The 27702-nt window shown below is 46.0% G+C and overlaps 1 protein-coding gene across 3 annotated transcripts; it reads left to right on the top strand.

Moving 5' to 3' along the window:
* Positions 1-1205: 1205 nt before the first annotated feature.
* LOC119445572 (chymotrypsinogen A-like) lies at positions 1206-26270 on the top strand. 3 transcript variants are annotated; one of them, XM_049663420.1, is made up of 6 exons: positions 1206-1360; positions 8037-8235; positions 18694-18823; positions 21516-21654; positions 24781-24920; positions 25634-26270. In XM_049663420.1, the coding sequence occupies exons 1-6, from the start codon at positions 1276-1278 to the stop codon at positions 25841-25843; spliced, it is 903 nt and encodes a 300-aa protein (XP_049519377.1). In that variant the 5' UTR covers positions 1206-1275; the 3' UTR covers positions 25844-26270. The 3 variants fall into 3 exon arrangements, with proteins under 3 accessions (XP_049519377.1, XP_037565770.1, XP_049519379.1); XM_037709842.2 differs by having other exon boundaries at positions 1332-1415; XM_049663422.1 differs by having other exon boundaries at positions 1334-1415; positions 8041-8235.
* The last annotated feature ends 1432 nt before the right edge of the window (positions 26271-27702 follow it).

Genomic DNA, 27702 nt, shown 5'->3' with positions numbered 1-27702 from the left:
GTGTGTCTAAATGATCTTTTCTTCTTTTTCCGTATCGGTTGGCGATTACAACATCCTTCCTTGCAGTGACATCGAGAGCCGCATGTGCATGACCCTATGCTTGGCCTTCATCCCTTAATATCGAAAGGAATATCAAGAATACCACCGAGATAATGCTCCAACTTTGTTGCCGAGGTGAGCTAAAGGGGCACCGAAAGTCTACAATACTATTCACTTTCCGCGATAGGGGTAAATGGTTTAGAAATGGTACGTGTTCAGCGTGAATCGGGCAGGTGCCCCTTTGTCAGGTGATGGCGTAATTCCTGTTGCATGCAGAAGTCTGCGGCAATCCTCTGAAACAAAACGCTTTCATGGTCAAAAATGCCACAGAGAAAATATTTGCCCTTTTTACGTATGTCTAAATTGACGCTTGTTTGCGTGTGCCTGCTGTGAGTGTACTCGATGATATTGGATTTTGGAGGTCGCCTTGCCCAATAAGATGCCTGAATTCAGCCCGCCTGAGATTCATTTAACTGAATCTCCGCTATCCTAAGCTTCGATCTGCTTATGAGGGACAGGTCTAGTAGTTACACTCCGCATTGCGTCAAGTGTATTTGTCATGACAGAGATGCGTGTGAGAAGAAATATTGCAGATCGATTTACTGCGTAACGCATAGCCCATTCAGCAGGATTCGAAGAGCGCGTTTGCCTGAGGACAGACACATGACAACGGCATTTGTGAAAGGTGTTAGTTGGTGAGTTGCCAGCATGCTGTCAGTGCCAAGGCGTACGCAAGCAAATGCCACAGCGGTAAGCTTCGCGTTCTTGACTGTGTCGTATTTGTAACAGGCACAGTCGAGGAGCTTACTCATTCCATTTGGAGCAAGGAAATCTCCGTTATGTATCTCCACACTTTTACTCTCGCTTTCGTGCAGCTAGAAGACCAACTGTCACGCTTCGTTCGGCGTGCCTCCACCTCATGTGCCAAGTGATGCCGCGGAAGCAGCGCGATATGCCTGATTGTGGCCACTATCTTGTCACGTCCAGCCACTTGCGGTGTCCGGTTTCGGCGTGCTTTCGTCAGACTCTTAACTCCGGATTCAGTTTTCTTCCCGGAACGCGATTATCCTTCTACAGATATGTGAATAATCAGTCAACTCACCGGAAGACGAGCGCCACCCACCGTGGACGGCCGGAAACATTTGAAACTTTCTTTCCTTCTTATTTTGGCAGCTCTCGGAAGCCCTCCGTTTGGTCAGTTGTTGACGCCCGTCGTAGTAGTTTAGCGACGACGCCATGCGTCTCCATTCTTTACTGTCAAAGATAACGCTGCTTCTGATTACCTACGTCAACAGAAGGGGTGTAGACTGTCAAGGAACGGGTAAGCGCTACTGCTGCTTTGAATGGCCTGCGAGAGGTTCATGAGAAGAAGAAAGGTGACTGATTCCTTCTTTGTGCCACGAACGGACGGACGGTCAATACTTGTCGGAGTGGATGTTTCATCGTTTATACTGCTCAAATTTTTGCACTACCGCACCACGCACTATAAGAGCGGCAATTGGAAGCCGTGTTCTTTAATGGCTGAACAGACAATATTCATCGCCGAATCGGTAAAAAGAAGTGTTAATATACTTGTTTGCGTGCTTCCCTGAGATTGTTTTCCTTGTTAGTAGTGTCACGCTTCTAAATTGGCACTCAAAGGGGACCCCCTGTGGGCTTTCCCAAGAACATTTATATTTCGTGTACGAGAACTTTTGAAATGCCGTCACCGCATTTTTGCCTAATAGTTGCCCCTTTTGTAACCTTTGTTTAGAACATAAATATCATGTAATTCAGGAGGAGCAGCCAGCGCCTCCATAGGCAACAACTACTTCTTAAACACAATTGATATTAAAATGTAGGGGCGGGCGAATATAGGAAATTTCGTATAGGAATACGCCAACACGTGTAATATTCGATTGGTGTTCCAAAATGAACTATTCGGCCCTTTCGAATATTGAAACTAACCAAATATTTAGCAACAACCGACTGGTAAAGTCGCGTTACTGTTCTCCGACTACTTAACAAAATATCGTGAATTTTCACAGGCAAAACAACGACAACGTTCCCGAGCAGTGCAGAAAAAATTGGTAATGCAAGCTTTGTTTTCGGTTGCATGGCGGAGGCGTGGCGCTCACTAATACGTCTTGGGTGTTAGCTTGTACATATATATAAATACCCATGAAATGGACGTGGGAACAGCCGTCCCCGTGGCAAAAATTGGTAATCTAACGCGCCAATATTGCGGTGGTTGTGGAGGAGGAAACAACTTATTTTGCTAATTTGGCTTAGTGAGGGGTGGCTACTAGGTGATGCCTCACAGCCACCTCGTCGGCTCTTTTGATGGCCTGAAGTTGAACCTTCAGGTTCGGGTTCATAAGTATCGCTTCCCACGCTTCAGGCGAGGGAGCGACCAGGAGATCTGGTGGGGGGAGGGGGGGGATCTTCTCTGCAGTCCCAGAGAATATGATTTAGGGAGGCTATGGAACGACATAATGAGCAGTGTTGGTCTGTAAAGTCAGGGTAAAAGTGTGCGTATATTTGTGGGCTGGGAAAGGAGTGTGTTTGGAGTCGGCGCCAGGTGACTTCTTGTCCTTTGGTGAGCTTGGGATGAGGTGCGGTGGTTGTGGTTGGGCTCCCACCAGTAGCAAACGGTGTGCTTCTCCTCTTACATTTCACTTTAGCTTTTAAGTTTTACACTTCAATCAAAAACAAAAATTTTTCCGGTGTTTCTTCCTTTCCTTCCTTATCTTTGGTCTTTACATCGATGTGAATAACCAAAAGCAGGCCCCTCGGTAGCTCTTCTCGTCCATTAAATGACCACGGGTTATCCTTGCTTCTTATCTGCCAATTAGTCGTTCTTGCAGTCTTGTCATGTAACAGTTTTATCTTCTACGCTTGAACCAGTGATGTTTATTTTTGTAACGTGCCCTTTATTCTTTGTTCTGTCTACGACACACAACTACATCACCAGCTTTTTCTTTTCCTTCTTCCACAAGTTATGCTATTTTTCTGAATGTCCATGTATTTAGAGTTTTTGGAAAGCTAGCCCCACATCAGCCTGTCAGCCTTGGAAAGCTTCTTTGCAACCAGGCTCTGAAGGGATCGAGTGGCTATTTGGCCCAGTTCTTTTAATCGCAGTTATAGTAATGCTAGGCTTAAAGCTGATCATAATCGTTCGTCATAGGTGCCTCTATTTTTTTACTGACAGTAGAAGTTAGTTAGCTGATTATACCCCAATAAAAATTATTATTCCTGCTATATACGTATAGGCGCGTCTCCGTTTCAATATTCGATATTCGATTCGATATTTGATACTTACTATACATATTAGATTCGTATCCAAATAAGTCGACAGTGGCCCACTTATAACAAATGAAATATGCCTGCACGCTAGCGCGTAATTATCAGACCGAGGACGATGTCACATGTGCTGCGTAGGTACAGTGACATCAGTCAATTCACCAACGTGCTATATCGTCACAAAGCTCCTTATTTTGGATTAGGTTAAAACCAGCAATTCATCAACGTGCATCTTAAGATCGTCACACGAAAAGTTTTGCATTCTGTCCAGTAGGAATACTGTGCCCATGACCGCCAGCAAACTCGCAATCTCGTGGTCACCTGCAAAACTCCATAACCACTGCATCCCCGCAGTTGGCATAGTTATTTACAGCTTTCTACGTCGACCTAGCATGACGTGTGATGAAGCTCATTGGCAATGTCGCAAAAAAAGCATAGGAACGTAAACCAAAGAAACAGCTTACCAGACTAGAGTAGCCGGCAATCCCCTCTGAAGGGGCGCTGACCATGGTTTTACTCTTCTGTTCCCCAGTTTAGGCCGGTCATCCCATCCGTCTTATCGGGTCGTTCAAAAGCTTGCTGGATGCCCTTAGTTCACTGTATTCAGTACGCTAATCTCAAGGAACCTACTAGGGTGCCTTCGAGTCCTTTTTTTATATTCTATAGGTGCTACCAGCTAGACTCTTATTCTCCAGCGCTAGGAATCCGTCGAATGGTGGCCTTCACTGTACGTAACTCGTGAAAAAAATAAGAATTCATAGACTTCAAACCAAAAACAAATGATTTAAGCTAACGAAGTTACCGATGTAATATAATCACTTACCACATGCAATTAAGACCTTTTCGTTCCCATTGCAACATCTCGGCTAGCATATCGCCGTGTGTAACATCAGTTTATCTGGTTCACTTGATCCTAATGAATACTTCCTTAGCGTGCAGCGAAACCGGCGTGACACATTCCTGGTTTCTGAATACTGTAGCGCTCTTCAGCTGCCTGAATGCAGAGGTGCACTCAGTAATCCGTGGTCTGGCGATTTTGATGAAGTAAAAAAATGGTAATTTGGAAAGGTCATGTTAACCTTTGCAATCCAAGTGTGCTTCTGAGGAGGCGAAAAATGTTTCCACACGCCAATGCGTCCCCATTGTAAACCTATATTTGTGTATGCGTAATGCCTTTGCCTGCAAACCCATAGCCTATATATATCTGATCGCCTATGTAGCTTTTCCAGCATACCATCTTTCAATCAATTGTCACATTATCTGTTCAACGATGGCTCCTACAAGTATCACCCAGACTGATACAACGCATTACAGAGAGTGCTAAATATGTATTTTGAATTCGCGACCTGTATGCTAGCACAGCCATCATTTTTAGCCCGTGCCATCTCGGCTGCTTATTAGCAATGTTGGTAAAGCTTGTATCAGAAGCAGGTAGCCACTTGAGAGAGACCTAAAGAGAGCTGTTTTATGGAATATGAGAAATATGCCTCGCAATGCAAAGCGTGGGCACCACCTGATGAATGAAGGACAACATTTAAAGGCTGGTGAGCGGAGAGGCGTCAGGAAACGTGTTTCGTATTCAGGTAAAGCAATATAAGTAACAACCTTTGCAGCGAGTGGCTACCGCAAATCTCTCTCTCTCTCTCTCTCTCTCTCTCTCTATATATATATATATATATATATATATATATATATATATATATATATATATACATCGTTCGTTTTAAATTCACTTACACGTGTCAAAAAAGTAAAAAAAGAAGCATCTGCATCCTAATTAGCATAAGAAGCTAATTCGCCCTCCTTCTGCTACGCGATGTAGATTTTCTCTATGCATGGATCCGCAGCAGATAAAATGCAATGAAAAATAGAATTTCAGAAGAAGTTTGGCATTCAGAGTTCTTCACATTTTGGAAAAAAAAATGCCGAATTATAATAGTATATAGACACATTAAGAAATATTTTGTGTACAAGTGTTCATTTTACCAAGCTAATCGAAAGTTCCTAAAAGAATTCCCGTCAGAAAACGTCATCTTTAGGACCGATGCAGCCATGTTGGCACTACGCAATACTGCCGTCTGGCTCCAAATTCTTGCCCTCATTCCTCAATCACGAATTCTCTTGCGGCTTGGCATAAAATTTGGTATTTGTTGTGGTACATTGAATTCTATCAGTTAACACTCGGTGGCGCTCATCGATACGACTGTTCAGTAAAATTTGGCATTCGGTAGCCACCATTCTTACAGAGAAGCTATATACCTCTACCTGCCGAGGAAATTTACGTTTCGTTCGCGAAAGCAAGAAATGACAGGCTAAAAATTGAATAGAAAGAGGAACTGAGAGCGAGAGAGAGAGAGAGAGTGAAACAAATTGTAGCAGTACGAACGGGGCAACGCGCAAATGTGCTCCCGAAGCAAACGACGTTTTTCCGTTTCCCCGCATTAGCGCCGAACGCTCGCGATGTCTGTGATTGCAGCAGGCTCCTCGAGTGGTGGCTCGGCCGAGCTCCCATCAGATGCGCGCTACTGCGCATGCGCCGTGACGTCATCCGGGCGTTTTGTCTGCTGCGCGGCGCCCATAAACTGTGCATAGCTTTCGCTCCACTTCCCCTACGTGTGCTCGGACTGCAAGTGCTTCCCCCATGCCACGGACCACAAGGAAATGCTTATACAGTTCGTATAGCCATGACCAGCTAGGAACCGATCAGCTCCGCTTTCTCTTTAGCCTTGCGCCACTAGTGCAGGCGTACAGCATCAGGCGTACAGCATGCAGCTCAGCACTCGTTTTCAAAAGAAAAACCACGAAACAAGCATCAAAACCACATGATGGATGATAAGGCACGTGTGAACAATGGGAACACCCTGCGACGCGTTCCGGTAAAGATCAGGTTTGCAGCTGCTTCGAAAGGGGTTGACGTCATTCAAAACCCTCATGTGAAAAGTGCAAACCGTATAACGTATGCTTCTGACGTATGCGAATAATGCGAAGCATGTTCCTTCTCCCGCGTGTGTTTCCCGGTAAAGATTACGGTTGCGTAAGCTACTCCGAGTGGAAAATTACCTAACAGCATAGAAATCACGTAGTGACGTCACCACGGTCTAGCATCTCATTCAGTTCATTCCAGGCTACCATGGGTAGACCACGGAAAATAATGACGCCACAAGAACAGCGTGAATATAATGTCGTTGGGAAGTATTAAATGGTGCGGTTAAGTACATTTCACTTGTCTCTGGTTTCACTCCAAGGTATATGTAAACTGGTAGCATAGCTTCCATGGAAGCCCACATGCCAAGAAAATGAAGGCTCGTTGCAACCGTCGCCATCTACGTATCGGGGGGACAACTAACAGCAAGCAAAAAATAAAAGGTGACGTCATAACCGGAAATTGCAGTGCCGTCAAGATCTTATGCTGCTTGGCGCGAATGTTTGACTTTCTTCAGCGTCCGGCATTGCGACCACTACGCCAGCAGCTATGTTTATTTCGAAGCTGAGGCGAGCTTGCGACTCGCCTCAGCTCAAGCGCCAGTGTGACATTAAACTGTACGAGTGGCGTATGTCTTAACGTGATCATAATTAGGGTTATTAACGGCAATTCGTCCAGTAGGTTCTTTAGGAATATGAGCGAATAGGATGCAAATAAATCACAGTGCCACAGAGGTTTCAAAAGAAACTTAACTTTTATTCGTCTAGAATGATGCAGCCACTATACTGGACCAAACAAAACATATGTTGAATAGATGAAAAGTACTATGGCCAGCACAGAGTCGTAATGTATAGCAACATATGCGAAAGCTTTTCACAGAATCATTCGCAGTTCCGGACGACACCGTGTATTAATATCTAACAGTTATCCATAACAGACAACATTGTCCTGCATTATCATTTAGAAAACATTTGACCTACTAATGTTGATTGCCATCGGACACTAAGAGTGGACACTGGGTTACGGGGAGTGAACGAACATAGCGCGACGTTTCCTTCCAGAGCCTTCCGCATTTATCGTCACGACGAGAGACAGCGCGTCAGATGCCGCAGCCGTGAATTTGCACGATAACAAAAAAAAAAAAAAACTGCACTCACACCTGCAAATTTACTGAATTAGCGTTGCCTGAAATTACTGTTTTTTACTGTTTTCGATTGCGCACGATCGCTCGCAAATAAAATCAGCATTTAACTTGCAGTAACGCGCCGAAGAAGCTATACACAATAGTCATTGTTCAAGCGTATTTGAAAGAAGTTTGTTAGATCACAGGTAGGTAAATTCTTCCTTCTGAGGCAGTGGTAAATGTTAAATTGTCTAAGCCCATACAAGACAATCGGTAATTTCATGTAGGAAATTTATAGAGCCCGCTGCCCAAAAAGAAACAGTTAAGGTCTCTTCGTGAGACATCGAACTCGTCATAAAGATACAACAGAGTAATAAACGCTTCATGATGCCTACCACCATTTTACTGCTCTGAAAGAGTTATCATGTTCCTTTCTCAACCATGGCAGCTGCATCGCTAATAGGGAAGCGTTTCATAACCCGCTTTAAAAAAAGGTGTTTGTGCCCGTTCAAAAAGCTCCAGCTGTCTGAAAATTGTCCGAGGTGGTAATATACCAGGTGTGTCATATCCTAGGTATTTTTACGCTGAACTGCATCGACGTATAGCGCTGACACTATAATTAAAGGTAGAACATTAAGAGGGAACAATATTTCTCGCACTTTATTTCAGCCAGCCAGTGTGGTAGACCCGTCGTCATCTCTGAGCCCCCAAGAGTTCGAGTGAACGCGGTGCCAGAAGATGCGGACCATGGCGTCTGGCCCTGGATGGCTGCGCTGCACTTGAACGCACCGTCGCCGACGCAAAGTCACTTCTGCGACGGTGTCCTCATCGGTGACCATCACGTATTGACGGCCGCGCACTGCATAGAGTAAGAAAGTTCATGAATGGGCGTCTTTAGGGTCATCTTCATTATAATAACCATCATCATAATCATCCCACTTTACATCCAACGGAGTTCTTGATAAAACTTTTTATATGGAGCATTCTGCAGCGTTTCCACACCCTGTTTCTAAATGTTACAAAGGTGATGCAACAAGCAGTACACTGAGAAAGCGCACTTGCGCTTAAAGTTAGAAAGACCGCTGGGTTGAAATCAATGTGGCCAGGGAACCTAAACAATAGATTCGCCTGCGCCATTTAATAGTACGTGATCACCTGATTAATCGTGAACTAGTCTTGACGCCTATGGAAGTCTTCGAAGTATTGGCACAACATGCAGAAGAGAAATTTAGGCCTCCACTGGTATGTGTCAGAGTCAAAGCTACTGACTGCACTTTTCCTAGTAAACTTTCTTGGTTTCCCACTGGGTGCCTTAAGCTGTTAGAAAATGCGCCTATAGCACAATTCAAAGGTGTGGAAAAAATAATAAAAAAAGTCTGAGGTTGTTACCTCTAATGCACAGAAGTAACATACAAAATGCTCTGAGGTGCGTGAACAATGAGCATCGATTCTGCGGAATCAGGTACAACAAAAGGAAATCCTGAATGGGATAACAAAGTTTCTAATTTTCTTTCACTCAGCGCTCCTTCAGGGTTCAATGTGGCGCTCCGCTTGCGTTATTACTGCCTAATCATCGGATCGTGAGCCGTGGATGTTAAGGAAAAAGCAGAGTTGAACGAAATCAATTGTTGCATTGTGCCAGTGACGCGTCACTATTTCCTGAAGCACAGGTTATCGATCATCAAACTAGTCATTGAGCGTGATCGGTGACAAGAGCGCACAGAGTAAGCGATTAATTGCGCGTTTAAATAGGCGGAAGTTCTTATTTCCCCCTGTTCAACTACTCTATCCAATGCCTCACACTCCTTCCACCTTCCACTTGAAGGTGTGCATCAGGATTTCGCAGCACGGACCGCGCGAATTTGGGCCAGCTTGCGTGGACGTACACTATATATATATATATATATATATATATATATATATATATCAGGACAACGTAGATTTGTGGGCCAGTTTTCATCTCATGAAATTAGCCCATAATGAAGGCGCTGGAAAACTTAAAGTTTATTTATGCCATACACCTTCCAGGGTGAAACTCTCTTCGTCAAAGCATTTTCAAAGCTTGAGAACTTTCAATCAAACTGTGACACTGCCTTGACTAAGAGAGTTCAAGTCTCGGAACTGTTGGAACAAATACACTTAAGTTCTTGTTTACGTTAATGCCTCTACTGTGACATATATATATATATATATATATATATATATATACAGGGTATCCCAGCTATCACGCAGCACGATTAAAAAAAAGAGGAACGGCGTTACGCGAAGCAGACCTAGTGCGTATTGTTTCCAGTACAGTGGAGTAGCCGCGAGTATTTTTTTCGTTACTGAGATTTAATTATTTATTGTAATTAATTATCTAACTCGAGAAGTACTGTCCTAATTATCAAAGTGTCAATGAGAAAGTTGCAGAGCAACATGAAAAACTTCCGATACAGCTTTCTGTTGCTCAATACGTGATAGATAAAAGTGTTTTTCCGAGCATGAAAGAAGCCCGCTAATACACGCAAAGTACCTCGAGAGGCCAGTCGTGCGGCAATTTTGCGCGTTGATAGCGCTAGAAGACACGGACAAGAACGAGAGAACAGGAACTTTAGTTAGCGTTCGTCCTGTTCGAGTTAGCGCTCGTCCTGTTCTCTCGTTCTTGTCCGTGTCTTCTAGCGCTATGACCACCTCTGATGTATAAAACCAACTAGCTCAAAAAGCCATACTTGTAAAATTCTGCCTGTAATCGCGGCCTTCTTTCACACTCGAAAAAACACATTTATGTTGCACGTATTGAGCAACGAAAGCTACATCGGGAGTTTTTCATGTTGCTCTACAACGTTCTCATTGACACTTTGATAATTAGGACAGTACTTCTCGAGTTAGATAAATATTTACAATTAATTAATTAAATCTCAGTAACGAAAAAATTACTGGCGGATACTCCACTGTATTGGAAACAATACGCACTAGGTTGGCTTCGCGTAACGCCGTTCCACTTTTTTTAAATCGTGCTGCGTGATAGCTGGGACACCCTGTATATATATAACGGGAGAGCTGCCGTGTCCGTCCGCACCATTCAAAGTCGTTGGCACTGACCTGCATGATCCCCTTCCCACGACTCTGACCGGCAATCGAGGGATAGTGACAGCCGTTGACCACCTGACAGGTTAGGCCGAAACAGTTTGCGTGACTTCGGCGTCGGCTTCTGAAGTGGCTGCATTTATACTTCAAGCATTAATCCTGCGTCAGGGTGCTCCTCGTGTAATCCTGAGCAACCGTGGAAAGGCATTCCTTTCGCTAATCGTAGACGAATTGCTCCGACCCTCCGGCACCACCCACACGACAACCTCCAGTTACCACCCTCAAACCAACGGCCTCACTAAGCACTTTCATCGCACGCTCTCCGACATGATAGCCACGTACATTCAACCAGACCACACAAACTGGGACAAATTTTGCCATTCGTGACTTTTGCGTACAATACCGCCGTACAACACACAACTGATTACTCACCATTCTACCTCGTCTATGGCGGTTAGCCCTATTCTTTTCTTGACGTCTCTTTCTTCTCCGCCTCTGTCACTCCAGCTGCATCCTCTTGCGAACAATATATATCACGCCTCCTCCACTTTCGCCAGCCCGCCCGCATTAACAGTGAAGCAAGGCAACAGGACCGCAAGAACCTCTATGTCGCATCCCATCGCGCCGTGTTCTTCCGCCGGGGCAATGAAGTGCTTCTGCGGACACCAGTTCGCACTCATGGCTTGTGCGACAAGTTTCAGTTTCGGTTCATAGGCCCGTACTTAGTCTTGGAACAGACTACTCCCGCTAATTATCGCGTCCAACCTATTGTGCTTCCAACTGACCACCGCTGTCGCGCTGCCGAGATTGTCCACGTCTCTGGTATGAAGCCTTTCACAAGGCGTTCGCCGTCCCTTTAAGTTGCGGCCAGGCTGGCCGCTCGCACGCCGGGGAGATTAGTGTGGGCATTTCGTAGTCACTGCCGGGTGCGAATCCAGGAAGAGCATACGTAGGCGGATCGTGCCAAGCCGAAGCCAACGGCGCCGCCACCAAAGGTAACGCAGGTAGCATTGCCTGAGCATAGGGAAGACCGGGCCAGGGTAGCTACGTTGATCCAAGAGAGTCCTCGCCTAAAGGCCGAGCTTCAACAGATGAGGGCTGAGTCTGAGTCGTTCCGCAAATCTTACTCCTCGCATGGTGAAAGACAGCAAATGCCCCCAACAGGGAGGCACAGGCGCGCTCGGGTAAACGTAGGGCCTCGCCCCCGCAAGGGGAGTGGGGCTCTATGGAGACCGAGTCCAACAGTAAGGCACTGCAAAGCATGCGGCAATTGATTAAACAGCTTGCTGATAGCATGACTACCCTACTTAAAAGAGTGTCGTCTCTTGAAAGTACGCAGGCAGCGCTAGCTACCGCACGCTCGCCTCCGAAAGGCCCGAGCATTGCACAGTCGCTTGGAGGCGCGGTAGCTGTGAACCCCATATGGGAGTGGCTAATTGAGAACCGTAATCATGGCGGGCAACGCTAATCAGCTGGTCGTGTGGCAGTGGAACTGACCTAGTTTCAAAAGGCGCAGGGCTCCTCTGCAGCAGTTTGTCGCTTCTCAGGGGGTCAAACCACACGTAATTATGTTCCAGGAAACTCTCTGTGATACGCTAACCTTCGCGGGCTATCGTGTCGTCTCGGTGCGCGAGGAGGGAAGCGCGGTTTGGCAGCTCTTGGTCGCAAAAAAAAAAATGCTGCTTTCAGGAACACATATTACAACTGGGCAAAACCAGGGCGGAGGTGATTATGGTCGAAATCATCCCCAAAAGCTGGCTCAAAAACAACGTTTTCATCCTGAATGTCTACAGCTCGCCATCGGACAAGCGGCAGGCGTTCGCTTCAATCATGGCAAAAGCGGTGGCTCTGGCCAAGGGAGACCCCATCGTGGTAGTCGGAGATTTTAATGCTCCTCACGACGCTTGGGGCTACCATAGGCAATCCCCCAATGGTAACAATCTCCTAAAGGCGGTATCGGACTGTTCGCTGGAACTTATTATGGATCCGCAATACCCGACGAGAACTGGCACGTCGGTGGCCCGAGACACAACTACAGACTAGGCGTTCGTCAAGAACGTCCCAGGGGCAGGGTGGCAAAATTTATAAGAGAATGTAGGTAGCGACCACTTCATATTGGCTATTACCCTAACAGTCAATGCCGCTCCCCTCAGAGAACTTAAAGTGACGGACTGAGATGCGTTTCGGAAATTGTGAAAGGAGGTCCAGGATCAATACGACAGCTTAGACAGCCTCATTGCAGGGCTCAAGGAGGATGCTAATGCTGCAACCAAGGTTGTCAAAACGAACCTGAGAGTTGATCGGATGGATGCGCGTCTCGCGCACCTCTTAGAGGCCTTGAATTCCCCCCTAGTCCGATGGAGGACGCAAATATTCAATCGCATACATCGAAAGAAAATTGCGCAGCTCAATCGCGAGATTGAAGCCTACTCTATGGAACTGTCAAAACAGCAGTGGAACGAAGTATGTTCTTCAGTTGACGGACAGATGAGAGTGGGAGGCAAGTGGAACCTGCTCAAACAATTACTTGATGAGTCGCAGTCCAAAGGTAATCACAGATTGGCTATTGACAGAATCGTTCATAGCCAAAAGGCGAAGGAGGTGTCCGAAAAGGTCCTCCTGCAGGGGTTAGCGGACAGATATCTTCCGCTGCGCCCTTCCGGGGACGCGGACTATGCTCGTTACCGGGGGGACTGGTTGAGGAGCTGGACGCACCTTTGACTGAACCCGAGCTTCGGGAGGTCCTCCACGAGCTCAACGGGCGCTCTGCACCGGGCCGGAAAGAATCTCAAATAAGCTCTTACGTAACTTGGACGGCAAATCCATCGAGAAGCTCTCTGAGGAAGTCAACAAAATCTGGGAGACGGGGCTGGTCCCCGAATCCTGGCAGACGGCCTCGGTTGTGCTCATCCCAAAGTCAGCCAAACCTCTAGCGCTGGAGAACATCCGGCCCATCTCGCTTACGTCCTGCGTGGGCAAGGTGGCCGAACATGCGATTCACAATCGGGTATCCCGGTACATAGAATACAAAGAGCTATTTCCACACAATATGGTAGGATTTAGACCTGCACAATCCACACAGGACGTCATGCTCCTTATCCAGAGACAAATGATTGACAACTACACCAGGGATACTAGAGGCATACTAGCTCTAGACCTGGCCGAAGCTTTTGACAATATCTCGCACAAGTTTGTGCTTGAGGCAGTCTCAGATATGGGGCTGGGACAACGTTTTGACGCATACGTTAGCTCCTTTCTCAGGGATCGCAGGGCTACCATCAAGATCGGTCAAGTAAAATCCGAGGAATTTACCTTAGGAGCGAGAGGCACCCCACATGGTGTAGTCATATCTCCTCTACTCTTAAATATTGCCATGAAGGGCTTCTCGGAGTGACTGCCCATGGTGCGCGGGACTAACCATGCTCTCTACGCGGACGATATCACCGTGTGGTGAATGGGAGGGTCCGACGCCGGGGTAGAGCAGGTACTTCAACAGGCACTAGACATCACGGAGAACTTTCTAGTCGGTTCGGGCCTGAGCCTGTCACCGGCTAAGTCCGAGTTATTACTGTACAGACCCACCCGACAAGGGGTGAGGACCCTCACTCTTTTAGAACAGACTCCCATAGCTCTATACACAGGGGATGGGCTGATGATCCCCACGGTAGACTCCATCAGGATCCTCGGACTCCTTCCTACTGGAGTCCAAGGGGGGCAACTCACAGCCCGCATTGCCTACAAGACAGAGAGCATGCTTAGGCTCATACTCAGGGTCTCGAACCGCAGGGGAGGGCTGAGCGAGAGCAATCTTCTTTGGATCTACGATGTGTTTTTCATGAGCCACATTAATTACGTCACTTTGGCGCTGCACTGGTCCAAAAGGGAAGAGGCAAACACCGATGCACTAATGCGCAAACGTATAATGCGAGTTCTAGGCTTGCCTAACACCACCAGCACCCAGAAGCTGATAAAATTAGCATGCGTAACTCCCTCTCGGAGGTGATGGAGGCCCAGCAGATGACTCAGATAGTGCGTCTATCGTGCTCGCGGGCTGGTAGGCGTATCCTGGAATCCATAGGCTGCGGTCTTGCGGCGACTAACGAACGTAAGACTCTACCGTCCTCAATCAGAGGTACGTTTACGGTAGCTCCACTTCCAAGAAATGTCCACCCGCAATACAATGTAGGCCGCCGCATATATCGGGCCCGTTCTTTATTGAAATCGGTTGCAGATAGTCGGGATCTCGCAGCCTTTGTCGATGCAGCCCAGTACGGGCGTTCCGATTGCTTCGAAGTGGTTTCGGTCGACCATACAGGCAAACTCCTATGTTCTGCCTCGATTAGAAATGTTTCGGCAACGGTGGCTGAGCAAACGGCCATCGCTATAGGAATGAAGGACCCGTCGCGTCCAAATATATTCACGGACTCGCGGCCCGCAGCTAGGGCTTTCGCTTCGAGTTCGATCTCGCGGGAGGCAGCGGCCATCCTTGGCAGTGAGGGGGCTGCCGGCTTTCACACCATAAAATGGTTCCCGGCCCACATGGGGGCCAACGTACATCCCTATGTTCCCAACGCCAATGAATTTGCCCATGATCGTGCGCGAGGTTTCGCTAACCGCGGCGGTGCCGGCGGATTCGAAGGCGGGGACACCGGGACATACAGGGACTCGCTCCTCACTTTCCACGAGATCTTGACTCATTATCATCTTTCTCGGGGGGCTTTTCCACTTCCTCACCCTAGACTCACTCGATCGCAATAGACAGCCTTTAGGATGCTCCATACGGGGTCCTTCCATTTGAGAGGCAGATTTAGTCACTTATCGCCCAACATCGAACCGCATTGTCCGGATTGCGGAGAGGCGTACTGCTCATTAGCTCATATGCTCTGGCAATGTCCTGCGTTACGCGACACAGAGTTCAACAACGAAGAGGACTAGGAGGAAGCCCTTAAAAGCGGCGACCTCTCGGTTCAACTTCGGGCTGTCCAGTGGGCCTGCGAGAGGACGGAGGGCCACGGTCTTCCGGTCCCTGCGTGGAAGCGGCCCGCGACTGCTACCGAAAGGGGGCGTCCCAACGCAGTTCTTCTGGACCTGAATACACGTTCTTTGTCTGTCTGTCTGTCTGTCTGTCTGTCTGTCTGTCTGTCTGTCTGTCTGTCTGTCTGTCTGTCTGTCTGTCTGTCTGTCTGTCTGTCTGTCTGTCTGTCTGTCTGTCTGTCTGTCTGTCTGTCTGTCTGTCTGTCTGTCTGTCTGTCTGTCTGTCTGTCTGTCTGTCTGTCTGTCTGTCTGTCTGTCTGTCTGTCTGTCTGTCTGTCTGTCTGTGTCACACATATCTTCTAAGGCATTTTGAACACTTTCTTCACTTCAACGTAATAAAAATCTGCCTCACCAGACACTAAGATGGTAGCCAACGCCTGATTCGTTCGTCCTGTACTAGAATACTCCAACTTAACTGCGGAATGACCCTAAATCATTGAGAATTGAAATGTCATTTGTTCGAACTCTGCATCCGTTGTTAACGCACGTAATAGTGCCACTGAGAGCCTCGTTGACTTCACGGATGTATTATCAGACTCGCTCTCACTTTGCGGTCAAAATCCTTGACGCATTAAGCAAACAACAAGAAACTTGCGCAAATTACGCGTGCTAGAATACAAGAAGATTCGCACTTATTTATAAGTACTTCCACGCACTACATAAAACTCAAATGCTGCCGCCTTCTAAACACACGTGCGAGACACGCACAGCCTTCGACATACCCTTACATAATACGTCGAAGAGAAATCAATTCTGTAGAGTATACCTTCACTAAAAGCGATTCGCGCAGTCCGTTTTTAAGGCACGGTACGCTCTACGTGCTTGCGGGCAGTACCATCCGGTGATTTCTAAAATCCGCTGAAGGATACTCCAGAACAACCAGTATCTAACCTGATACAGCGTTATTTCCAGAACACGCGAAATCCGAAAACAGTCTTAGTTTAACGGAGACTCACGTGAACTTTCTACATATCTCTGCGAAAAAAAAAAAACACTGACGCTATCCTTGCTCGAGCATTCAGTTGTCACGCCTTCCTGAAGGCAAGCATTAAATTAACTAGAAAATTAAGCTACCTCTACCACGATCAGAAGAGACCAACACTGCCCTCCGCCTAACAGAACGTCCCTAAAACTCAAATTTGTTCCAAAGTAGCCTCAGAGAAATGAATAAAAGTAAATGCGACTTACCAATTGTGCCTCGAACGAAATGCACTACTGTCAAACAGAACACGACTTGTCACGATCTATATATATATATATATATATATATATATATATATGCATGTGCGTGTGCGCGCGCCTGTGTGTTTAATCTATTGCACTGTGGGAAGCGGCTTAAGCGAGGTTGTCAGTTGTGTTTTTTGCGAGAAAACCTTATTTGTGCTTAGCGGCAACTTTCAGGCATAGAGCACACGAACAATTTGGACACACATTCGACGGGAATCACCTCGCCTAACGTAAACTTCTGCACTCGAACATGCGGATTTCGCGCATGACGAGAAAGGAATGACGACGATGATGTGCCGACGACGGCGGCATGGTGACAGCATGATGACAATGAAATTACGACGATGTCATGACGACAATAAGATGAGGAAGCGAGCAAGACGACGAAGAAGTAACGACTAAGAAATGAACACAACGGCATCACGATAACGGCATGGCCACTAATACAGACGGACGGCTATATGACGACGATGAAATGGCAACGACGACACGATTACGGGGGCAGGACTACATCGTTATGACGACGACTGCATCATTACAATGGTGTAACGCCGAAGGCATGACGTCGAAAGAATGACGACGATGAATTCATGGACCGAATGGCAATAGCATATGATGATGGCGAGACGTGACGACGGCGGCATGATGAGGACGACGAAATGAAGAAAGCGGAGCTGTGATGACAACAGAGAAATAATCAAAACGCAGTAAGGGTAAAACAAAAATGGCTGTGGTGTAGCTGTCGCTAAACCTAGTCGAGTAGCGATAGCTACACACCCCGGGCTGCGCTTCGGCTTCGCTTGTAGTTATATAATACTGCGGCCTCAACTATGGCTGCGGCGACGCGAGCTCTCCCCTTCTATACCCCCGGTTATAACAGCTGCGGATCGCGGGGTGTGACGTCATACAGGTGGTGCAGCGAGCGCCCAACAGCTAAAGTTCCTATATAGGAAAAATACCGCCATCCTTAGATCAACGCCGCTTATCTCTCTCCTGTATCTCCGATTGGACAATGATAGCGCGCCCTTTCACTTCTTTATATTCTGTTTTTTTTCGGCCTCAGAGCCATGTTGAAAGTCACGCTGCGCAGCCGCAGTCGCCGGCGGCGGCCGCGGCGCGCGCCCGGCCTGAAAGCTTCAACGGGGACTTTCTAGGGGCGCCACCGTAGACTTGCTTTCGCAAGCAAAAAGTAAAGAAAAAAAACAAGCGTTTTAGGAGAGAAAACGGCGGAGGAAAGAGTAGATGGCGGTACTTTTACTATATAGGGGTTTTACCAACGGCGGGCTTTACCAACGGCAGGAGCGGTGGCTGCGCGGCGACCGCGAGGACGCGAGTTGCCGGTGCAACGAGGCCCGTGGAGTGACGTCACACAGAGGGCGTGGTGAGTGCGCCAGCTGTGGCAGTTTCTAGGCAACGGCAGACGCGCGCCTGTAGGAGCGGTGGCCGCGCGGCGACCGCGACATGCCGAGTTGCTGGAGAATCGAGGGTCGTGGTGTGACGTCACAGTTCGACCACGGCTCAAAGTGCGGCGACGGCGAAGAGGCGAAAACCTGGCGCAATGTAGCTGTCGCTACAAAATACTACGACGGAATGACGGGACTACCTGAAGACGACGGTGTATGTGTGTTGAAGCTTACGTCCACGCTTACGCTTACGTGCATCACCTGCATCGCACCGGGCCGCCTCGGCTGGCACTATATCCGTTGTTTGCTTGGACTATATCTGGTACTGACCAATCGTGCAAGATGGCGGCCCACCCGAAAATGCCACCAGTCAGCACCCTAAAATTTGGGGGAAGAGGCAAAGAAAGCTTCGCTTTGAAAACAAGAAAGCGCATCAAGCAAAAAAATATTGGCGTTAACATTATTGCGAGAAATAACATCGCTCTTGTGATGAGTTTTCCAGGATAATATTGTTATATTTAACTCCATTGGAAACTAAATGCATGACCAGGTGAGACTGTCGAGTTAAGATGCCAATGGTATTTCTTTTGCAGCGCCAAGCTTTCAAGCGAAGTCCGTGTCCATCTCGGTTCCCATTTCACAAACCTGAGGCTGCCAGGAGAGCAGGTCATCGAGGCAGAGGAGATATGCGTCCACAAGCGCTTCCGCAGTGGACAGGAAATGGTGCACGCTGAAAATGTTTCTGTGACACTATCAGATAAGTCTGCATGAGCGCGGAGCCTCTTTTGAAGCAAGTGCAACATACTTTTTTTCACTTTTTAATGAAAGGCAAATATTAGGAGCCTGCGAAAGCTGATTCTATGTATCTTAACAGGATCGGGTAAACTTAAATACAAGCATTGGTTTCACAACGCAGGAAAAAAATATTTAAAATAGGAGAGATTAGAAAAGGTGCGCGATGGCGAATTGTGCTCTTCTCTCCCCATACTGCAATGAACTTTGTAGGTGAGAGCTCTGTCACCTGGGCGACATGTATAGAAACGACAATGAAGCAAGGATTTACTTGAATCAGAAATATTTGAAAGTGTAGCGAGAGGGCAGAGCGACTGCATGCGAGGAATGTGAAATTAGCGTTGACAGAGTTGCCGGTTACATGCAACAAGAACATCAGATATTGTTTACCTTATCTCATTGATGAAGGCAAATATGCTTACGGTTGCAAATTGAGCCAACCTTCGGACAATACAAACGTGGAAAGTAAAAAAGTTAATGTGCTGGCTTACTGAGCAACGTACTTCAATGCCACAAGAAGCAGACATTCCTCGGCATACCAAACATAATTGGTTAAAGCGCGTGTACGACAGGCCCGCTGCAGTTGCTAACTACTTACGTTGGTCCTTGAGTCAACCAACCTTTTTTCATTAAGTATACGAGAAGATTATTCGCAAGCGGACAGTCCAAAATACATTCGAAAATATCAATTAGGCCTTATATGACAGTTGAGTTACAATTAGTTGGCTTCAAAAACGCTCCCAGTTAGCATTAGTCATGTATACTAGTATATGACACAATTGTGTATTAACACCCCTTGCCTTCAGAAAAATTTGCTGCAAAAATACAATGCGTTCATAAATATCATTAGGATACTCAATAAGATAGGATTTAGCTTTGCTGCATATGGCTATGGCACAGATTGTTACGTAATTGATTATTCGCTAAAATTTCGAAGATCTTACCCCATCCTAATTCATCCTTTGTGCGATTTATGTCCTACGCTGGAATCAGGATGGTTTATTCTTTTGCAGGATTTGTGGTTCTTGGTGCTGATTTGTGTGGTTACATGTGGTTAATGTTGTGCTTTTTCCCTGGCACTGCAAAAAGCCCATGCAAAACAAAGCAATGATGCCACTGCGCAATTTAGCGCATCTGGTTTGCAGGGCTCTCAATCATGTTTCTGATGAACTAAGGCGGTATGTATGTTGTAAAAGGAAGCGATAGGCCCCGTAATCGAGGCAGTCATGTCACGTCTGCATTGTCCGAATCGATAAGCTATAGGCAAACTCTAAGAGCTGAGCAAAACTCTATCGTCGGCTTCATTTATGACAGGTATGTGGGCTTTGTTCTCAGAAAAAACTGTTGAAAGTTGTTGCATGCAAAACGTGCAGTTTTTATAATGTGTTAGCAGTAGGAGTGTCAAACTGGAAAAGAGGGTATGTGTGTGAAGTGTGGGCAGCCGGCCACTTTCAAGAAGCGCTTATATATATAGTGCAACTCACGCTGGACTTCAGTTCTTGAGGCAGGATGTGTTTCGAGTGAGCTCTTGAACGACACTTTGCAAGCGGTTAACTTGTCTTGAATCATGGATTCGGGACCTTGAACAGTTGTCATGAAATGCCAAGGCATGTTTGGCATTTCCAAGCTTCAAATCAAACTTTATTCTCACAATCGGGATGCAGAGGCCCGTGGTCAATAAGCCGCTGTACGAGATTGACTGGGACCACGACCCAGTATAAATGTCCGGGACAGGCAAATACAGCATTGCAAAGACAAATTTGACGCAAACAAAACAAGAAATTGCACATAACAAACGGAACAATAGTCTCAAACATATTGTGAGTGCAGATCCGGCCAATACAAACATAATTACAATGCAGGGGGTTTAACATTAAACGCAGGCGATGAATACACTATAACGCAATAAACGCAACATAAGCACAAAGGCTAGAACATATAAAAATGCAAATAAGTGCGACCGAATGAGCCGGTATAAACAAAAATGTACAACAAGCACGAATGGTATAAGAAAAACGGCAAAGCGGCAATAACAAAATAGCACATCAAGGGTGAGTTGTACAATGTACAAAAAAGGGATGAAGGCCCTGGTCGATATCTCCAGATTGTTAGTTGATTCGAGTGAAGCGGCAAAAGAAATCGAAAGATTTTTTCCCCTTAATAACTGCATGTGCGTGGAATATCCCACGCTATAACGAGATGCGTTTTTTATCGCTAAATCACATCTGAATTTTTTTATACTCCAGGGCGTTTTTTCTAGCTTAAAAAACAGAGCATAGAAAAATTAAATAATCAAAAGACATCGTCATGAAAAAAACTTTATATTCGCTGTATTGAAAACACTCTGCAGCATTTACAATCGCACTTATGCCAAGCAGGTAATGTTTTAAAAGTTTTCACACCTAAGATTATCTAATTAGCTAACTACGCTGACATCAAGAAATATTATGAGTAACTAGAGGCGGATACTGTCAATATACCGTTGTTCTCCTACGCCTGAGCAAAACCACATTTTTTAAAGCTTGGTTGAAGCTGCGTAAACCGCAAGGTGTACATAAAAACAGTTTCTCTTTGGGTGATTGACATATGACGCAACATTTGCGGATCTCAATGAATGTTTCAGTATGACATCGCTGTGATCAAGCTGAAGGAAGCTGCTACCTTCAGTCGCACGGTACAACCCATATGCTTGCCCGAAACACACGCGGAGTTGCAAGATAACACGCAGCTCTATGCAGCTGGGTGGGGAAGCGGGAAGGAATGTGAGTTGCTGATTCTTTTATTTTTCATATTTGGCAAAAAACATTTGATCGAATACAGCGTCTTGCCATGCAGTTCCGGTGAAACAAAAGCACTGATTTAGCAAGAGGGCTGCATTCATTTGCATTCTATATTTCCTGCTCTAGAAGTTGTAATAAAGCTGCGCCTGAAATTTGTGTCTCCAATCATGGCATTTCTCATTATTCTGCTTAATATAAAAATAATTTCGTATGCCTAATTTGTGTCCAGTAAACAAATCTCCCTCCAAGTGCTGTACGTCATCATGGTGAAAAATGTATTGAAATATTATTATTTAGATTATTATTAAAATAATTGCTGCACTCGCAAATGGTTATAGGAGGACGTAAAAGGCTTTCAGAAGGAAAGCTGAATATTTTTGACATATCTGTATATCAACAAACGTGAATTTAGTCTGTGGAGTTGCATCTCCATTCACTTACGTATTGAGGTGACACGATCATCCTGGCGATTCGTCTATCTGCTACAACATATCGCTACATTTTAGGTGATGATATGCTAAAACAACCACTTCGCCAATAATTTTAGTGCAATTTTAATCCATATAATGAGATGGGGACAAATAGTAGGCAAAATTATAATTTGCAAAATAACTACAAAGAGAAGCCACTGCCAATGTGGCAAATCAACTAGAACCACGAACGCGCGCGTTGTTCATCGTCGTCTTCTTCGTCTTGCTGAGCGCTTTCTTCAGAGTGCGGGAACAGACTGCAACATATGAGTCCCGGTGGTCAGAGAGCCATCTTGGTGCTTAGAGAAGGGAAGGTGCTGTAGGCGCAAACGCACGGCTTGAGGAGGGAAAACAAATAAGCGCGACGTCGGTAGGGGGCACCTATAATGACGAGCTACCGTCCATCAGGGCGATCTCGTATGTGACCTCAATGAGTTAGCGTGAAATCTTGTAAGGCCTATAGTAGCGCGAAAGAAGTTACGAAGACAGGCCGACAGCGTGGCAACGCGTCCAAAGAAAGACCGCAGATTCTGGTGAGAAGAGGACGGTTCTGAGGTGGCTATCGTAATGCGCCTTTTAATCGCACAGACAGTCGCATGAGATCAGGCGAGCCATTTGGGCCCGAGCAGCAGCATCACGGGCATATTCTGTAGAAATGAGCGCAGCTGATGAGAGTAGTGTCTCAAAGGGCGACATGGGGTGGCGGCTAAGCAAGAGCTAAAAGCAGGCAGTGTTCTGGCGGCACGAGGTGTATGCAAATAAGGCAAACTGTTGTCTCAATCGCGGGGATCTGAGAAAACGCGGGCGGATATTATCTCGCTGAGGGCGCGGTTAAGACGTTCTGTATGTCCATTTGTCTGCGGGTGGTATAGTTGTATTGTGACGTGTAGAACAAGAGCGAAAATATCGTTGGCGACTTGTGAATGAAACGGCCGACCATGGTCGGTCAGCAGTTGCCGTGGAGCGCCTCGGTGGAGGATGATGTCATCAAGCAGTAAGTCCGGGACATCAGTGGCGCAGTTGGTTGACAGTGTCCACGTCAGTGCGTATCATGTTGTGTAGTGAGAAGCTACAGCGATCCACCTGTTCCACGAAAGAGTAGTCGGAATTGGTCCTACGAAATCACTTCCGATGCACTAGAACCGCACCGTTGGGATGTACAATGCCGAAGAGGGCCGGCAGGCAGCAAATACGAAAGTTTGCAGCGTTGGAAGGACTTGCAAGCCGCAATGCACCGGCGCAAAGAACGATAAAGGTCTGACAAGAAGAGACGACGCAACACCCGGCTTAATTCGAACGCATCACTGATATCTGTGCGCTCGTGTCAAAGAGAGCTGCGACGAGTGCACCATCTACCTTAAGGTCCATTAGGCTACGCAGAGTCTGCAGTGTGGTCGGAAGATTTTGCGGACAATTCGTCAATGTAGCATCACCTCTGCGAGCTGCATCGTCTAGTTTTCCGGCGGCAGACATTCAATTGGCGACGACGGACGACCTAATTTGGGCGAGCGAGATGACGGACGACGAGAGAGCAGCGTAGGCGACTGGTTTCCACGCGGAAATGGTAAAAGTCGATACGACTTGGCGGGACCGTCATTGCAGTTTGTTCGAAGTGAGGTTCGCAACGGTCAGAATTGCATTGAGGGCGATGGTTATGGGCATACGGCGCATGAGGAGGGCAGTACCAACGTTTGTTGTAATAGCGGGCGACGTGACCAATGTGATGGCAGTTCAAGCAAGTCGGCCGACTGTCAGCACTCCTCCGAGCGGAGGAGTGCTGACAATGATCAATGCACTACGAAAGCATTAGGAAGATTTTATATGGTATGTATGTGCATAATATATAGCAACATGTTGAAACAGCTAGGTAACCTAGAAGGTTGCTTGAGATGTTTGCGCGATAGCCTGAGCGACCTTTCAAACATGCGCCGGAAACATCAAGCAGCTTAGCTCGGTTTAGGTACGTAAGTTGGTTTAGTGTTTCATTTTTATGAGACAGAACACTACCATTTTGTATCAATTGCTGAAGTGCGCGAAACATTTTCCAAGAATCTTTTTTGCAAACATCAATCTCACGCTGACGCAATCGTAAACAAATTGAGTACTTTTGGAATCGTGGTATAGCTAGGTAGATTTTAAGGGCGTTTATGTGCCTTAAAGGCATTTTGGAAGACAATTTCCCGCTAAGGATGATGCGGGTCGTTCTTCCCTATTTTTTGTTGTATGCGTCGTTAGTTTTGGGACACCGGTGCGTTGGCATAACATGCTAATGAAATATTTGTTCAGATCTGAAACCGCACAATCTATTAGTAGCCGTGTATGGTCTCATAGACATCGCTTAAAAACTAACACCTTTTTTAGGGACAATGGTTGTGTAGTATTCGATGAATGCTGAGATTACGATATCGAATGTAGCGCCATCGTAGAAAAGTTAGTGTGGGTTGGAACACTCATAGAATATGTTGCTGAAACGAATATTCAAAGAAAGTCAACTGACTGCATGAGCTGCCCACGAAAGTTGGCTGCGTTGCACAAACGCTACGTAAATCAATGTGTGTCTTTTTTCAGATCGATCGAACTGTTTTTAATATTGCAACTAATAAAGAGCCGTTAAACCTGAACATAATTATTAATGCAGGCGAAAATTGCTCCCGGGCGAAAACGCTAAAGCAGATGACTACAAGTTCCATTGCAAATAGCCGGTGCTTGGATTACTTCAACAAGACGGCGGACCCGTCCATACTGTGCGCTTACGTGAAGGATGTCCCATCTATTTTCGTAAGTACTTGGCCTATTCATATCTAAACCTGCTTCGTTTGTGGTCCGCTAGCAACTTAAGATGTTTCCAAGGAACCTAGACTATATCCGGGCATTGTTGCACGCACATTCGGTGACAATTTCATATCTACTTTTACCATATATTGTTCATCATCTATTGCCTTTTCTACGACGATCGGCGACCATCGTCGATACGATCACTAAGTGTTAAGCAAGAAGCAACAATTAATTGTAATTACCATTACCCGAATTTTTATTTACTTCAATAAAGTTCCTGCACCACAGATTCTTAAAAGTTACTTTGCCATTTATTCCGGATATTTATTGTTTTCAGAACATTATTTCCCTTATTTTAAGTTGCAGAACGTTGTCTTAAAGCACGTTATTGCTTTCAGAACATTATTACTCGATATGGGAAGCGTTGATGAAGGTATTTGTAATTATATTCAAACAATAATAACAAAAAGATCTTTAATTCACTATTAGCCAGTTTCGGTTTTATCCCCTTCCTCTAACCTTGGTCAAGTCTTATTTTGAATTTTGTACTTGTTGCCCATTTCTCGCATTCTGACATATTGACAAAAATTTGACGGTTTACTTACTGGGAGAAGTCCACTGCACGAGCACCCGAGGTTCAAACACGCGGCACATCAAGATGAAGATATAGAGATATTGTTTTCATTTTTATATCATTTTCATTTGTGTGCATACAGGGCGACACGGGTAGCCCAGTTGTGGGCTACTGCGCACCGACTCACTGGGCAGTCTACGGCATTGTGTCCGACGGCCCACGACGTGACGGTTTCGAACACTTGCCCCTCATCGCTACCAAGGTTTCGCACTACACCCAGACCTTCATTTACCCTTACATGGATGTCATGAGCACGTCCCAGGTGCAAAGGATATGCGCTTCTCGTCGTTGAATGTGCGTGCTTGTTTACTTAGCATTTACCGCATCATGCAAAGTGGTCCATCGGAACATTCGTCGTTATTGGTGCAAGCAGTGAACCGTAAGCTTCTACTAGCGGTAACAGCGAGGCTGTCAAGTGTTAGAAGCAGTTACACAAAGAACACCAGGCTGCCGACGACACATTAAAAAATGCATGTGTGCAGTGTGCAGGTAGAAGCTACTTAGAAGCTACCGTCACATATCTTGTTTGTTTTATTAAGCCCATTAATCAGCTGTCCACAGATAGTTTGTGTAGGTGAGCTGAATGTACTGCTTTCTGTAATAAACTTGTCATCGTCACAAATTTTTCTGCGCGTAATAAAACAAAATTTTGAATTCCTCGAAAACTACCATCGACAGTTACTTCAACCACCGTAAAACGTTGTACAAAAATATTAAAACAGCTAAATCCCCCGCGCATGTTCTCATCTTTGAAAACTCGGATTATTCTCTATTTTGATAAGACTAGAGTCGCACATTCTATCCAACTCAATTTAACTCTGCATCATCAAATTCAGTGTATATGTCTGGCGATGTAGTTATGAAAAATGCGGCAACAGTTCCGCGACAATGTAAGTGGCGCGCTTTGATCAGTAACATAACTCTGTAAAAATTATACCTGGCAACCAATGAGCCTGAAAATTCATACGAATTCCCTCCCGTACGGATTCGTACGAATTCCCCGTAGGGTATATGTGTATGCCATCCTTCCGCGTACAAATTCGAACGAATTCGTATGCTGAAGGATGGCATTTATTCTAAACGAAAACTTCCATTCAGCACAAATCTTTCTGGCATACGTGTGCGCTGTGTTAACGATCATTTCTCCTCAATGAGGAACTATACTCAATAAATTTACGCAAAAATGTAACCTACTGGCTCACGGTGTCTTGCACTACCGCTAAAAAAATTACAAATTAAGCTTAACGGTTTTACGTGCCAAAACCACCATCTGATTATGAGGGACGGGAGCTCCGGAATAATTTTCACTCCCTGGGGTTCTTTAACCTGTCTCCAGTGCGCGGGACACAGGCGTTTTTGTATTTCGTTCCCATCCAAATGCGGCCGCCGCGGCCGGGACATGATCCTGCGACCTCATGCTTAGCAGTGCAACAACATAGCCGCTGAGCCACCGTAGTGGGTTGCACTGCGACCAAAAGGTACCATCACAACTCCTTTTTGCATGCATTTCCTGCAATCTTGCACTGCCTCGTAGTTCAACTTGTCAGTTTCTTCACAAGCACTTTTTTTCAACAGGACGCAACATTTGTAAAATCATAGAAGCCCAATGTTGTGACCTTTACAAAAACATTCTGGAGACTAGGCAGGTATCATTAAAATACAACTCTCCCGTATTCAGTGATAGCACGTTAAAGATAGAGGAATGGTTTGAGTACAGGCTCTAAATCGGCGCAGTAAACTTACTTGAAGTATCTGAGTTTCTTGAATTGTTTTCATAGCCTCTTACGAATCACTCAATAGTTCATTTTGCCATAGACCTTCACCGTATACCATGAGTGGGCTTTGCATATCGTTCACAATGACTGTGACCCTGTAATGCGACAATACAAAAATCGCTGTGATTGGTCACGGGGGGGGGGGGGGGGGGAGTTGTGCGTTTTCTGCCGCACGGAAAGACATGTCCCTTAATACTGTGTCATTAAATCGTGTCATTAAATCACACCGTCGACGCAAATTCGCGGTGGTCAGCGTTGCCAATTAGTATATTCCAGGAACTAGGAGCTTCATTTTGGTTTCAGCAAGGATCGATTGCTCGAGAAACACCCTTCTGTTTAATGCGTTGGAGTACACAGTATAAGCGTTTGGTTAACA

This window comes from Dermacentor silvarum, chromosome 3 (assembly GCF_013339745.2).
Source record: "Dermacentor silvarum isolate Dsil-2018 chromosome 3, BIME_Dsil_1.4, whole genome shotgun sequence".
In the NCBI taxonomy this organism is placed as follows: Eukaryota; Metazoa; Arthropoda; class Arachnida; order Ixodida; family Ixodidae; genus Dermacentor; species Dermacentor silvarum.
Note: the sequence above shows the minus strand (reverse complement) of the source record. Positions and strands in the feature narration are given on the sequence as shown.

Excerpts from the sequence above, each read along its gene's own strand:
- LOC119445572 (XM_049663420.1), top strand. The coding sequence starts at position 1,276 with ATGCGTCTCCATTCTTTACTGTCAAAGATAACGCTGCTTCTGATTACC. Across the intron at positions 1,361-8,036 it reads TGTAGACTGTCAAGGAACGG|CCAGCCAGTGTGGTAGACCC; the intron begins GTAAGCGCTACT and ends ACTTTATTTCAG. Across the intron at positions 24,921-25,633 it reads AGGATGTCCCATCTATTTTC|GGCGACACGGGTAGCCCAGT; the intron begins GTAAGTACTTGG and ends GTGTGCATACAG.